This window comes from Phyllobates terribilis, unplaced genomic scaffold (genome assembly GCF_046119375.1).
Source record: "Phyllobates terribilis strain yellow unplaced genomic scaffold, ASM4611937v1 Scaffold_3__8_contigs__length_932513732, whole genome shotgun sequence".
Taxonomy (NCBI): Eukaryota; Metazoa; Chordata; class Amphibia; order Anura; family Dendrobatidae; genus Phyllobates; species Phyllobates terribilis.
The window spans coordinates 925,386,031-925,400,251 of record NW_027362763.1 but is presented as its reverse complement, the minus strand read 5'-3'; the positions used below and the strand labels follow the sequence as shown (position 1 = coordinate 925,400,251).

At 44.4% G+C, this 14,221-nt stretch overlaps 1 protein-coding gene across 1 annotated transcript in view; it reads left to right on the top strand.

Annotated features, from left to right (window-relative positions):
• Positions 1 to 14,221, top strand: part of LOC141257813 (pecanex-like protein 2) — a 1,433,759-nt gene that overhangs the window by 1,367,174 nt on the left and 52,364 nt on the right. Inside the window, exon 31 of the mRNA XM_073672817.1 lies at positions 4,535 to 4,725. Within this exon, the coding sequence (XP_073528918.1) occupies positions 4,535 to 4,725 (191 nt within the window). The remainder of the gene's footprint in view (positions 1 to 4,534; positions 4,726 to 14,221) is intronic.

Sequence of the window (14,221 nt, the reverse complement as noted above, 5' to 3'; positions counted from 1 at the left end):
AAAGTGGCGTACATTTTAATGAATTTACCAGGTGGGCTTTGGCACTCCTCATTCTGCCCCTTCCTGCCAGGACAGGCATAAAAATGCCTTAACTCACAAAATGATTGCACAAGTTTGAGTTGTGCAAAAATTTTGCAACATTTCAAGGTGTTTTATGCCAGAATTATGGCATAAACACATTGAAAAATCAGGTAAATTTTCTTTGTTGCTTAGATGTTCATCACATTACTATTGTCTAGTATTTGGATCATTTTAATAGCTGTTCTGTATATTTCTGCTGTGTAAGTGCTTTGCTACATGGCTCAAGCTATGAAGTATGAAATTGTTGAAGTGAGATTTTAGAAAATGTATCTTATAGAATACATAATTGGCTGTATTGTGTTAATCTATGTATAAAATCCAATAAAAAAAGTTGCCTTTATTTGCCTGCTACTCTCCCCAGCGGGAACCTGAATTTGCAGCCTAACATTACCACTGTCTTTTTGTTGTCTTTCATATGCTTAAAAAACGAAATATGGTTATGTGTTTAAAATAAAATGGAAATAGTTTTGAAACTATTTAAAAGAAAACTTTACTGCCTGAAGCCACCAATAACAATGCAGCTTTCATTTTTTATAATTATTTTAAAGGATTTCTCCAGCAATGGAATAAAATGTCCCCAATCACATAATTCAGACAATAGCTCATTCTAGTCACGTGTCAGGACAGTCTGAAGAAACACAATAATAATAATAATAGTTTTTATTTTTATAGCGCCAACATATTCCGCAGCACTTTACAAATTTTAGGGGGGACATATACAGACAATACAGAATAAGCATATCTCATATCGAAAGGAGTGAGGGCCCTGCTCGCGAGCTTACAGTCTATGAGGAAGTGGGGGAGACAAAGGTAAAAAGTACATATATTGTATAATGCAGCCTTGATATACTGAATAGGATAAATAATAATATATGGACTGGTCGCCAGCCAGTATGTGTGCAGTCCTGACAGAGGCTATTATGTGCATGGTTGGTATGAACCCGAAGTTGAATTAGATTTTAATATGGGGGAAAACTGGGACGGACAGAGTGTGTTTAGGTGATACGCCAGTCTAAAGAAATGTGTTTTTAGGGTTCGCTTGAAACTGTGGGTATTGGGAATTAATCGAACTGTCCTGGGTAGTGCATTCCAAAGAATTGGCGCAGCACGCGAGAAATCTTGGAGACGGGAGTGGGAAGTTCGGATTATGGAGGATTTTAGTTTTAAGTGATTTGCAGAATGGAGGGCACGTGTAGGGTGGTAGACTGAGACAAGGGAGGAGATGTAGGGGGGTACTGAAGCATGGAGCGCTTTGTGGGTAAGCGTGATAAGTTTAAATTGAATTCTATATTGGATGGGTAACCAATGCAATGACTGGCACAGGGAAGAGGCATCGGAGTAGCGGTTGGCGAGGAATATGATCCTGGCTGCTGCGTTCAGGACGGATTGGAGAGGGGAGAGTTTAGTAAGAGGGAGACCGATTAGTAGAGCGTTGCAATAGTCAAGACGAGATTGAATAAGAGCTACAGTAAGAGTTTTTTCTGAGTCAAAGGTGAGAAAAGTCCTGATTCTTGAGATGTTTTTGAGGTGTAGATGACATGAACGAGCGAGTGATTTGATGTGAGGAGTGAAAGAAAGATCTGAATCAAAAATGACCCCAAGACAGCGGGCTTGTTGCTGGGGAGTAATGGTTGAGCCACAAACGGAAATGGCAATATTGGGCACAGGTAGGTTAGTGGAGGGAGGAAAGACGAGTAGTTCAGTTTTTGACAGGTTCAGTTTTAGACAGAGGAAGGACATGATGTTAGACACAGCAGAAAGACAATCACTGGTCTTTTGTAGTAATGCAGGGGTGATGTCCGGAGCAGAGGTGTATAATTGGGTGTCATCAGCATAGAGATGGTACTGAAAACCGAATCTACTGATTGTTTGTCCAATAGGAGCGGTGTATAAGGAGAAAAGAAGGGGGCCTAGGACTGATCCTTGAGGAACCCCGACAGTAAGAGGAAGTAGGGAGGAGGAGGAGCCAGCAAAAGACACAGAGAAGGAGCGGTCAGAGAGATAAGAGGAGAACCAGGAGAGAACAGTGTCCTTGAGGCCAATAGTGCAGAGCATAGTGAGGAGGAGCTGGTGATCCACAGTGTCGAATGCTGCAGAGAGATCCAGGAGAATCAGCAGGGAGTAGTGACCATTAGATTTAGCTTTTACTAAATCATTAGAGACTTTAGTGAGGGCAGTTTCAGTAGAATGTAAAGAGCGGAAACCAGATTGTAAAGGGTCAAGAAGAGAGTTGTCTGAGAGATAGCGGATTAGATGGGAATGAAAGAAGCGTTCCAGGAGTTTAGAGATAAAGGGAAGATTGGAAACAGGTCTGTAGTTGGCCGTGCAGTTCTGGTCGAGGGATGGTTTTTTAAGTAATGGTTGTATGCTGGCGTGTTTAAAAGAAGAGGGAAAGATACCAGATGAGAGGGAAAGGTTGAAAATTTTAGTTAGGTGAGTGGTGACAGCTGGAGCAAGGGACTGAAGGAGATGTGAGGGAATAGGGTCACTGGTGCAGGTGGTAGGGCGAGAAGATGCAAGGAGCCTGATCACTTCATCTTCCGTGACTGGTTCAAAGTCAGAAAATGAGCAAGATACAATGTGGCGGGGGAGAGCATGCATAACATTTGGGGATTGGGAGAAAATTTACTGTCGGATATGGTCAATTTTTTCTTTGAAATAATTGGCCAGATCGTCAGCGCTGAGGTCGGTGGTCGGGGCCTGTGTTGTTTGATTGAGGAGAGAATGAAACATGTCAAAGAGTCGTTTAGGATTATTGGAAAGTGAGATGATGAGGTTGTTAAAGTAGGTTTGTTTGGAGAGGTGAAGGGCAGAGTTATATGTTTTCAGCATAAATTTATAGTGGAGGAAATCTTCGGGCAGATTTGATTTTCTCCACAGCCGTTCAGCGCACCTGGAGTACCTCTGGAGAAGACGTGTTTGAGGCGTGTGCCAGGGTTGTCGCCGTCTATGCCGAATTTTTCTTTGTGTAGGAGGTGCGGCTTCATCCAGGGCGCATAGCATTATTTTGTTATAATGCTTCAATGCAGAGTCGGGACATGAGAGGGAGGAGATTGGGGCCAATGATGATTGCAACCTTTTTATAAATTTCTGGGTGTTAATGGTGCATAAATTTCTATAAGTGTGGACGGTGGGAGTGTCTTGAGTAGAGTCACAGTTCTTGACAGAGAATGAAAGAAGATTATGGTCAGAGAGTGGAAGGGGAGAGTTAGTAAAGTCATGTACTGAGCAAAGCCGGGAGAAGATCAGGTCCAATGTGTTCCCGTCCTCATGTGTAGGAGAATTAACAAGCTGTGAAAGACCGAAGGAGGAGGTTAGTGATAAAAGATGCGTGGCAGATGGGGAAAGAGGATCGCCAATTGGGATGTTAAAGTCTCCCATGATTATTGTGGGGATGTCGCAGGATACAAAATTTGGAAGCCAGGCAGCAAAGTGATCCAGGAATTGACGGGGGGGACCTGGAGGGCGATAGACAACCGCCACTCGCAGGGCGAAGGGCCGGTAGAGTCTGACTGTGTGGGCCTCAAAAGATGGGAAGATAAGGGAAGGTACAGGGGGGATAACCTGAAAAGTACATTTTGTTGAAAGAAGCAGACCACAACTCTCAAGACCTATGTCTCAAATGAATTAGGAGTGGTATCTTAACGTTTTGTTTTTTTTTATTTCACCACCGAAGAGATCTCATTAATGAATGTTCCCTGCCCTAGTAAAATACTTACCAGCCACTGTCTTCTGCTGTCCAGTGCCACCATCTTGTGACTGCAGCTCCCGACTGATGGGAAGTCAGAGCAAAAGATTACAAGCTCTCGAGGCAAGTCTATGAGAGCCTTGTCCTGGCCATGTTTTGGCTCTCATAAACTTCTATTGAGATGTGACCTCCGGCTTACCCAACAAACGCTGGTCACTTCCAACAGGAGAAGACCGGAGTGGATTGAGAACAGAACAAGAATGCAAATGGTAAGTATATTACTAAGGTCAGGACACATATATTAGTGATATCATTTGGGTGGTGAAATAAAAAAAAAAGCTGGAGTGGTGCTTTAAGCAGCTGCTGGAGAAGCGTAAGACAGGAGAAGATATAAATCTTCTCCTAGGCTGACTGAACATGGAGGACTGAGGCTGGAAAAAAAATCCTTTGAACTCAATCAGCCAAAGAGAAGATTTATTTCTTCTCCTGTCATACACTTCTCTTCAGCCCGCTGAGTATGTGTGCTTACAATCCTGCTCCTGTCATTTGAGGTCTCAGGAGAAGTGTTTCTTCAGACTGCAGTCTGTTCTGACACATGACTAGGATGGGCTGCTGTTTCAATGTGACAATGGGCCATTTTATTACCTTCTTGAAGAGCGCCTTTAAAATGAAAGCTTGCTTTGATCAGTTGCTATGGGAAATAAAGACAGACTTTCGTAAAGTTAATCATTTAGTAATTTTAGGATTGTTACTTGCTTATTTCAGGGTGAAAAAAGATTATGACAGAAGCCATAATAGTGGAAGCATTAATGAAGAGGTTGACTGTGAACGTGGTTTGTCATCAGTAACCATCAACTCAGAAAGCAATACCAGTGAGAGTTTAAGAAAATCATCAAATGCTTGTCATAAAGACTCAGGGGCTAAATCATTGGAGAATAAAGCCCATCAAATGAAAGGTAGAACTTTGTTTTTTAGATATACAGTAAGTGTAACAGAAAACATAGACACTCAACCAGAGTACATGTATAACCACATAATGACATTTTATTCAGTGACATAATCTTTTGAACTATACAAATGCTTAATGTATTTACCATCAAACAAAAGGGCCATGTTACCAGGACAAGACAACTTATAAATAGAACAGAAATACTTTATTAGATAGATACTTAGATACTGAAATGGGAAACTAACATCTCTATCTATCTCTTTCTTTAATCTGTTAATTGAGAAAACTTATTAGTAGTTTTGACAACATCACTGTTTTATAAGTAGGAGAAAGATTACTCTCAGTGGAAAAAACAAGATAATCTTGTAGTTATGATACATTTTAATGGCTAACAAAAATAAAATAAATGATGTTACAGGGCAAGCTTTCGAGACAACTTGGGTCTCTTCATGAGGCATATTAATATAATAGCCATTAAAAGGTATCATAACTACTGGATTATCTTGTTTTTCCCACTGAGAGCAATCTTTTTTCAACTTGGCTAACACGGTACCAAACCCCCGTTTTTTCTTATAAGTAGGAGATTAACACTAAAGGTCTAAACCTGCTGCCATGTAGTCAGGGCCGGCTCCAGGTTTTTCTGGGCCCCGGGCGAAAGAGTCTCAGTGGGCCCCTTTAACACATACCACGATTCATGATGCAGAGATACCGCAGAGAAATATATATATATAGTACAATGCAAAGATTTCACTTCATGAGTGATATCTATTGTAAATTCCACAATAGCTCAGAAACCGGTGAATCGCTCCACACAGAATAGTGGCCTCCATATAAGGCTCCATACGGAATACTGGTCCCCATATAACGCCCATACGGAATACTGGCCCCCATATAACGCTTCATACGGAATACTGGCCCCCATATAAGGCCCCATACGGAATACTTGCCCCCATATAAGGCCCCATACGGAATACTGGCCCCCATATAAGACCCCATACGGAATACTGGCCCCCATATAAGGCCCCATACGGAATACTGGCCCCCATATAAGGCCCCATACGGAATACTGGCCCCCATATAAGACCCCATACGGAATACTGGCCCCCATATAAGACCCCATACGGAATACTGGCCCCCATATAAGACCCCATACGGAATACTGGCCCCCATATAAGGCCCCATACGGAATACTGACCCCCATATAAGGCTCCATGCGGAATACTGACCCCCATATAAGGCTCCATGCGGAATACTGACCCCATATAAGGCTCCATGCGGAATACTGACCCCCATATAAGGCTCCATGCGGAATACTGACCCCCCTATAAGGCTCCATGCGGAATACTGGCCCCCATATAAGGCTCCATACGGAATACTGGCCCCCATATAAGGCTCCATACGGAATACTGGCCCCCATATAAGGCCCCATATGGAATACTGGCCCCTATATAAGGCTCCATATGGAATACTGGCCCCCATATAAGGCTCCATAAGGAATACTGGCCCCCATATAAGGCTCCATATGGAATACTGGCCCCCATATAAGGCTCCATACGGAATACTGGCACCCATATGGAATACTGGCCCCCATATAAGGCTCCATACGGAATACTGGCTTCCATATAAGGCTCTATATGGAATACTGGCCCCCATATAAGGCTCCATACAGAATACTGGCCCCCATATAACGCTCCATACAGGATACTGGCCCCCATATAACGCTCCATACAGGATACCGGTCCCCATATAATGCTGCATGCAGGCTGTTACCCCCCACATAATGCCCCATACAGGCTGTCCCCCCCTTATAATGCTCCATGCAGGCTGTTACCCCCCACATAATGCCCCATACAGGCCCCTCCCTTTTAATGCTCCATGCAGGCTGTTACCCCCCACATGATGCCCCATACAGGCTGCCCCCCCCTTATAATGCTCCATGCAGGCTGTTCCCCCCCACATAATGCCCCATACAGGCCCCCCCTTTTAATGCTCCATGCAGGCTGTTACCCCCCACATAATGCCCCATACAGACCCCCCCCCCTTTTAATGCTCCATGCAGGCTGTTACCCCCCACATAATGCCCCATACAGGCTGCCCCCCCTCTTTATAATGCCCCATGCAGGCTGTCACCCCTCCTCTTTATAATGCTCCATGCAGGCTGTCACCCCTCCTCTTTATACTGCCCCATGCAGGCTGTCACCCCTCCTCGTTATAATGCCCCATGCAGGATGTCCCCCCCTCTCTTTATAATGCCCCGTGCAGGCTGTTCCCCACCTTATAATGCCCCATGCAGGCTGGTCCCCACCTTATAATGCCCCATGCAGGCTGTCACCCCTCCTCATTATAATGCCCCAAGCAGGAATCCCCCCCTCTTTATAATGCCCCATGAAGGCTGTTCCCCACCTTATAATGCCCCATGCAGGCTGTCACCTCTCCTCTTTATACTGCCCCATGCAGGCTGTCACCCCTCCTCTTTATAATGCCCCATGCAGGCTGTCACCCCTCCTCTTTATACTGCCCCATGCAGGCTGTCACCCCTCCTCTTTATAATGCCCCATGCAGGATGTCCCCCCCTCTCTTTATAATGCCCCGTGCAGGCTGTTCCCCACCTTATAATGCCCCATGCAGGCTGGTCCCCACCTTATAATGCCCCATGCAGGCTGTCACCCCTCCTCATTATAATGCCCCAAGCAGGAATCCCCCCCTCTTTATAATGCCCCATGCAGGCTGTTCCCCACCTTACAATGCCCCATGCAGGCTGTCACCCCTCCTCTTTATACTGCTCCATGCAGGCTGTCACCCCTCCTCTTTATAATGCCCCATGCAGGCTGTCACCCCTCCTCTTTATACTGCCCCATGCAGGCTGTCACCCCTCCTCTTTATAATGCTCCATGCAGGATGTCCCCCCCTCTCTTTATAATGCCCCGTGCAGGCTGTTCCCCACCTTATAATGCCCCATGCAGGCTGTCACCCCTCCTCATTATAATGCCCCAAGCAGGAATCCCCCCCTCTTTATAATGCCCCATGCAGGCTGTTCCCCACCTTATAATGCCCCATGCAGGCTGTCACCCCTCCTCTTTATAATGCCCCATGCAGGATGCCCCCCCTCCCCTCTTTATAATGCCCCATGCCTCCATACATTAAAAAAAAAAAAAATCAAATACTCACCTCCCTTCTCCTCACCTGCTACCTGCTGCCCGCTGCCTGCTGCCCGCCGCTCGCTGCTCGGCTCCGAACTCCAGCGTTGTCGGCGTCTTCCCGCTCAGCGCTCCCTGTGACGGCTCAGGGGAGGGCGCGGTGTAAAGACGTCACCGCGCCCTCTGACCTGAGACGTCACAGGGAGCGCAGAGCAGGAAGACAGCTGATCTGCGGAGGCACGGGGAGAGGTAAGTATCGGGCTGCCGGGGCCCTGAGCAAGCGGTGGAGAAGGGCGGGCGCTGACACCGCTCTCCTCCGCCCATAGCCCAGCGGGGTGCGCGACCCCCAGTGGGCCCCTCTGCCTGCTCAGGGCCCCGGCATTTGCCCGGGTGCGCCGGGTGCTGATGCCGGCCCTGCATGTAGTCCTCCATGTAAAAGAGCTCTATATAACCCCACTAGCACCACTGATGGGCAGCCTTCTGCCTATGTTCAGTGTACACAGAAAGCAACCAATCAGTGGTGTGGGCGGGGTTATACAGAGCTTAGCATTCAGAGAACTGCTAGGTCTGCTGCAGATAAAACAGTGATTTTATTAAAACAGCAGAAAGCAGCCCAGTAAGTGATACATCACTGAAATCAAGGTCTCTAACTCTACATCATGGCTGTTCTTTAATGTGGTAGGGGTTGAAAGCGCTTATTCTTGCTGGCGACTGTGGAGGTCTGTGCCCATTACTGATCCAGCCACAGACGCATCAATCTGGTCCGTCAAGAGTAATTTTCATCTCAACAGTCCATATAAACTTTAAAAAATCTGTCTTCAGATATTTCTTGGCCCAGTCTTGGCGTTTCTACTTCTGTGTCTTGTTCAGTGGTGGTTGGGTTTCAGCTTCCTTTACCTTGACCATGTCTCTGAGCACTAAAGACCTTGTACATCTGGACACTCCAGGGAGGTTGCAGTTCTGAAATATTATAGCACTGGACAATAATGGCTTCCTGGTCACTTCACGTTTGATTCTTATCAAATCTTTGGCAGTTAAAGCGCACCTGTCAGCAGGATTGTGCTTCGTAAACCACATACACTGTCAGGTGGGCGCCGTTATACTGAGTGAAATGATACTTTTGTTGATTAAATCCGTCCAGTGGTTCCATTTTAATGGCGGCCGCCGGTTGCCGAGAGATGCTACTGCACATGCACGGCGCCATATTGCTGCAGGAAAATTTCTTTTTCCTGTAGCAAAATGGCGCCCTTGCGTGCGCAGTCACATCTCTCGGCAACCGAAAGCAGCGGCAGCCATTTTGGGGAATGTAAATTTCACTTTGCCACAGAAATTACAAAGGCAGTATTTAAAATAGTAGGCAGGTCACTGAAAGCACAGTGAGCTGTCAGAAGCCAGAGATAGGCATACATAATGAGAGCACCAGTTACAGCCTCTCCCTAAAGGCCGCCCCGAAGCCCAAGCATATCATTATGGCAGAAATGAAAATAAAGATTACAAAAGAACCACTGTATGGATTTCATCAAAAAAAGGTATCATTTTACTCAGCTTAACGTCGCCCACCTGACAGTGTGTGTAGTTTACTAAGTGCAATCCTGATGATAGGTGCGATTTAATGTGCGGTTTTTTCTCAACACATTTTTGTGACCCTGTTATCAATCTGCAAATAAACTTTTGATGGTCCTGTGATCACGCACCAATATCTTAGTGATTTCAAGAGTGCTGAATTCCTCTGTAAGACTTGTAACATATTTTGACTTTTCAGAGTAAGTTAAATCTCTTTTTCGGCCTATTTTGTCCGAGGAAAACAAACTGCCTACAGTTTGGAGTTGAAAAATCTGCAGAAAAATTATGAAATGGTCAAAATACACTAGTTTGCCTAATAATTCCGCACAATTCCAAGTGTACATGTGCATATAATAAATATACCCATATATAAAACCCAAAAGTTTAAAAAGCTCAACTTGAATTAAAGGATAGGGTTGCAAAGACTGCTATGGTGAAGTTTGTCTTTTTTCTTCTTGTAACTAAAGGTGGTGAGTGAATACATGATTTACTGTGAATGGTAGCCCAATGTAAAGCCATAAAAGAGTGGTTTACTTTGCTTAAATGAAATCTTTCAGATTTTTGTGTACCCAACTAATAGTATCCTGAAATAGGGCTTGGAAAGCCTTTTTAGGATATGTAACTTTCATTTTTGTACGTTACCCTGTTGTCTTGCTGTAAGCCCCTGAAAATTTATTGTTGCGTGCCGGATAGTCAAACGTATGTTAATGACAAAGTAATATTCTCCACTCTAAGTAGTATAGTCGGTACTCTGCAGTCCTTGGTGGTGCACGTGGAAAATAAATCTCAAATAGAAAAGACGGGTCCCGGCACTCAAGTGTATGAAATCAGTTCATTTATTCCACATATAGGAGAGTAACAATACCACTTGATTCAGCTATTATGGAGCTGAAAGTTGAAATACAGAGTGTTGAATTACAACTTAACTCTTTTATGAAATCCAATGAACTGAGTGCTCTAAAGGATGCTACTAACACCATTATTGAAAGTTTCTGAAGTGACCTGCAAGAAAGAAAGCGACAAAAGTTCACCAGGGGTATGAGGACTATTTGATGAATAGAGTTTACAGATGGCGTGACCCGAGACCTGGCTCTGAAAGGATGTATAAATCACATTCTCGGGGTGGCTACTATTTCTCAGACTCTGGCAGCGATATATCAGGCTCCTGGAATCAGCAGTGTCCTTTTTCTCGGAGGGGGAGAGGACGTCAGCCCACAAGAAGACGAGGAGCGGGGACCGGCACCATAGGAAAAACAACTTAATCGATGATTACCAGGTCTCAGGTACTGAGGACTCATTAGTCATAAATATTTCATCCAAAACTATATCACCAATCCAGATGCAGACCCTGCAAAAGGGTCTATCCTTTGGGATTATGACTGATTTAAATTGTTTTCAACTGGATATTGATTTAAATCATTTTTATAGGAATATTAGATTAAAATCGCATTTTTCTAGTGTACCACCATTTGTGTCAGAAATACCTATTGATGATAGTAACGATTATTTAACCCCTTTAAAGCATGGGGCGTCACCCCCGGTTCAGTGAGGGCTCCGGCGGTGAGCCCGCACTGAACCGAGCACATGTCAGCTGATTATTACAGCTGACATGTGCCCGCAACAGGCGCAGGTGGAATCATGATCCACCCGCGGCTGGTAACCAGTTAGATGCTGCTGTCAATCTCTGACAGCGGCATTTAACAGTGCCGCGCCGGAAGCACGTCACTTACCCCGCTCATCGGTGACCCCGTCACGTGATCGCGGGTCACTGATGGGTGGGCATGACAACCATGGGTCTGCAGCAGACCCCAGTGGTTATCATGTAATGATCGCTATGAGCGCCACCTAGTGGTCGGCGCTCATAGCAGAGGAGCATTTCTGCTACATAGAGGTGATCTGCTCATCACCTCGATGTAGCAGAGGCGATCGGACAGTTGCTGCTTCTAGTCTCCTATGGAGACTATAGAAGCAAGCAAAAACTGTAAAAAAAATGTTTTTAAAAATATTAAAAAAAATTAAAAAATATAAAAGTTTAAATCACCCTCCTTTCGCCCCATTCAAAATAAAATAATAAAAAAAACAACAACACATACACATATTTGGTATAGCTGCATTCTGAATCGCCCGATCTATCAATATAAAAAGAGAATTAATCCGAACGGTAAACGGCGTAACGAGAAAAAAATTCTAAACGCCAGAATTACGTTTTTTGGTCACAGCAACATTGCAATAAAATGCAATAACGGGCGACCAAAACATCGGATCTACCCCAAAATGGTATCAATAAAAACGTCAGCCCGGCACGCAAACAATAGGCCCTCACCCAGCCCCAGATCCCGAAAAATAGAGACGCTACGGGTCTCGGAAAATGGGGTAATTTTTTTTTTTTAGCAAACTTTGGATTCTTTTGTCACCACTAAAATAAAAAAGAACCTGTACATGTTTGATATCTACGAAAAAAACAAACATCTGTGGTATTGCACTTTTTTTGCAATTTCACCGCACTTGGAATCTTTTTCCCGTTTTCCTGTACATGATATGGTAAAACCAGTAATGTCGTTCAAAAGTACAACTCGTCCCGCAAAAAATAACCCCTCACACGGCCATATTAACCAAAAAATAAAAACGCTATGGCTCTTGGAACAAGGGGAGCAAAAAACGAAAATGCAATCCACTTCAAGAAATTCAGACAAAAATTAAAAATGTGGTGGATAAGCATAGATCCAGGGGTAAATTAGTGGAATATTTGATAAAATGGTCCGATCACCCCTGTGATCTATGCGTTACCCAAAGTCCATAAAACTTTGATCAACTCCCCCTGCAGGTCTATAGTGGCCTCAACTGAATCGGTTTTGAGCCCCCTATCAATTGTTTTGGAACGAATTGTAACCCTTTTACCAATAAAAGCAAGTCCTTCTTACTCGATACTGGTGATTTTTTACATAAAATTAAAAATATTGATAATATATCTGTAAATACCTTTATCGCCACTATTGATGTAACAAGCCTTTACACTTCCATTGAACACCAAAAATTATTAAATGCAGTGAGATGGCTGTTTGTGGAACATGGATTCCCTGAAACACAGAGGGATTTTGTATTTGATTTGTTGAAAATCGTCTTATATGAAAACTACTTTTTATTCCAGGACGTTTATTACAAACAAAAGAGGGGATCGGCGATGGGTGCTAATATGGCCCCCCCATATGCAAATATATACATGACATTCTTTGAGGAACAATTTGTTTACTGTCACAATCTACTTCAAGCACATGGCAAAATTTGGCTGAGATTTATAGATGACATTTTTTGCGTATGGGAGGGGTCACATGAGGCACTAATGGAATTTTACAAGTGTTTGAATAATGTCTGGACAGAATTAAAGTTTACAATATCATGCAGTACTGAAAACATGAATTTCTTGGACCCAATGGTCATTAAAAATGACATTGGACGTTTTGAAGTGGACCTATACAAGAAGAGTACAGATAGGAATAGCCTTCTACATTTTAAAAGTGCACATTCATATTCCTTGAAAAGGACAATTCCCAGATCACAGTTTTTGAGGATTAAAAGAATATTTACTGACCCCCTTACCTGTAGAGAATGCATAAGTGAAATGAAGAGTAATTTCTATTCCCGTGGTTACCCTACACATATTTTAGATCAGGCGGAGAAAGATATACAGGTAGAAAGGGTTGAATCAGTTAGCAATATGCTACATATACCCTTTGTGAGAGAACATCATCCTATGAATATCAAAGTGGATCAGATTATAAAAAAACACTGGCACATTTTGAGGGAAGCTTTTCAAAATGTGCTGGAATTCCATACACCTCCCTGAATTTGTAACACATATGTAGGTGAAACTACACAGGCTGTTGGCACACGTATTAATAAGCACAAATCTACGATCAGATGTTGTGACATTACACTACCTTTACCATTGCATTTTAAAGAGAAAAATCATTCTGTGGCACAGCTAAAATACCAATTAATAGAGCTGGTCAATATAACTGGTATGCATGGCACGCTTAATCCCTATCCTGGTATGCATGGCACCCCTAATCACTATCCTGGTATGCATGGCACCGGTCATCCTTATCCTGGTATGTATGGCCCCCTCATCCTTATCCTAGTATGCATGGTCCCCCTAATCCCCATCAGGCTGCACATAAAAAAAAAATAAACACTCCTACTCACCTTTCTTCTATCCTTCAGCGCTGCGTCCTGTCTGCCCGCACTGATCTCTCCATGTGAGCCGCGCATGACGTCACTAACATGCGAGGCTCACAAGAAGAGATCAGATGTCGGAAGTCACTGCCCCCCACGCCGGGACTGTGTGCGCGGGGAGCAGTGACGTCATGCTCCTTCATAGCTGGCACACAGTGTAGCCGCGCTGCGGCTCCTGCTGCTGCCTGGCTTTCGCGTGTGCCCGCTTATTAAAGGGCATAAATATTCATCCCTCTCCACTCACATGGGTGTGGAGAGAGGTTGAATATTCATGCCCTTTAACAGCTGGCACAGGCGATTCCGGCAGCAGCAAGAGCCGCGCTGCAGCTACACTGTGTGCGGCTATTAAGGAGCATGAATATTCAGTGCTCCTCACGCCCCATGGGCGTGGGGAGCAGTGAATATTCATTTTCTTTAGCAGCGGGGACAGTGTAGGCTGCAGCGGGTGGCTGCTGCCTCCTGTGCCCCGCTCCTCCACTGCTACCGCTCCCCCCACACCCCACATATATATACACCCCCCCCCAAGATTCGGACTATTAGACGCACCCCCCATTTTCCTCCAAAATTTTG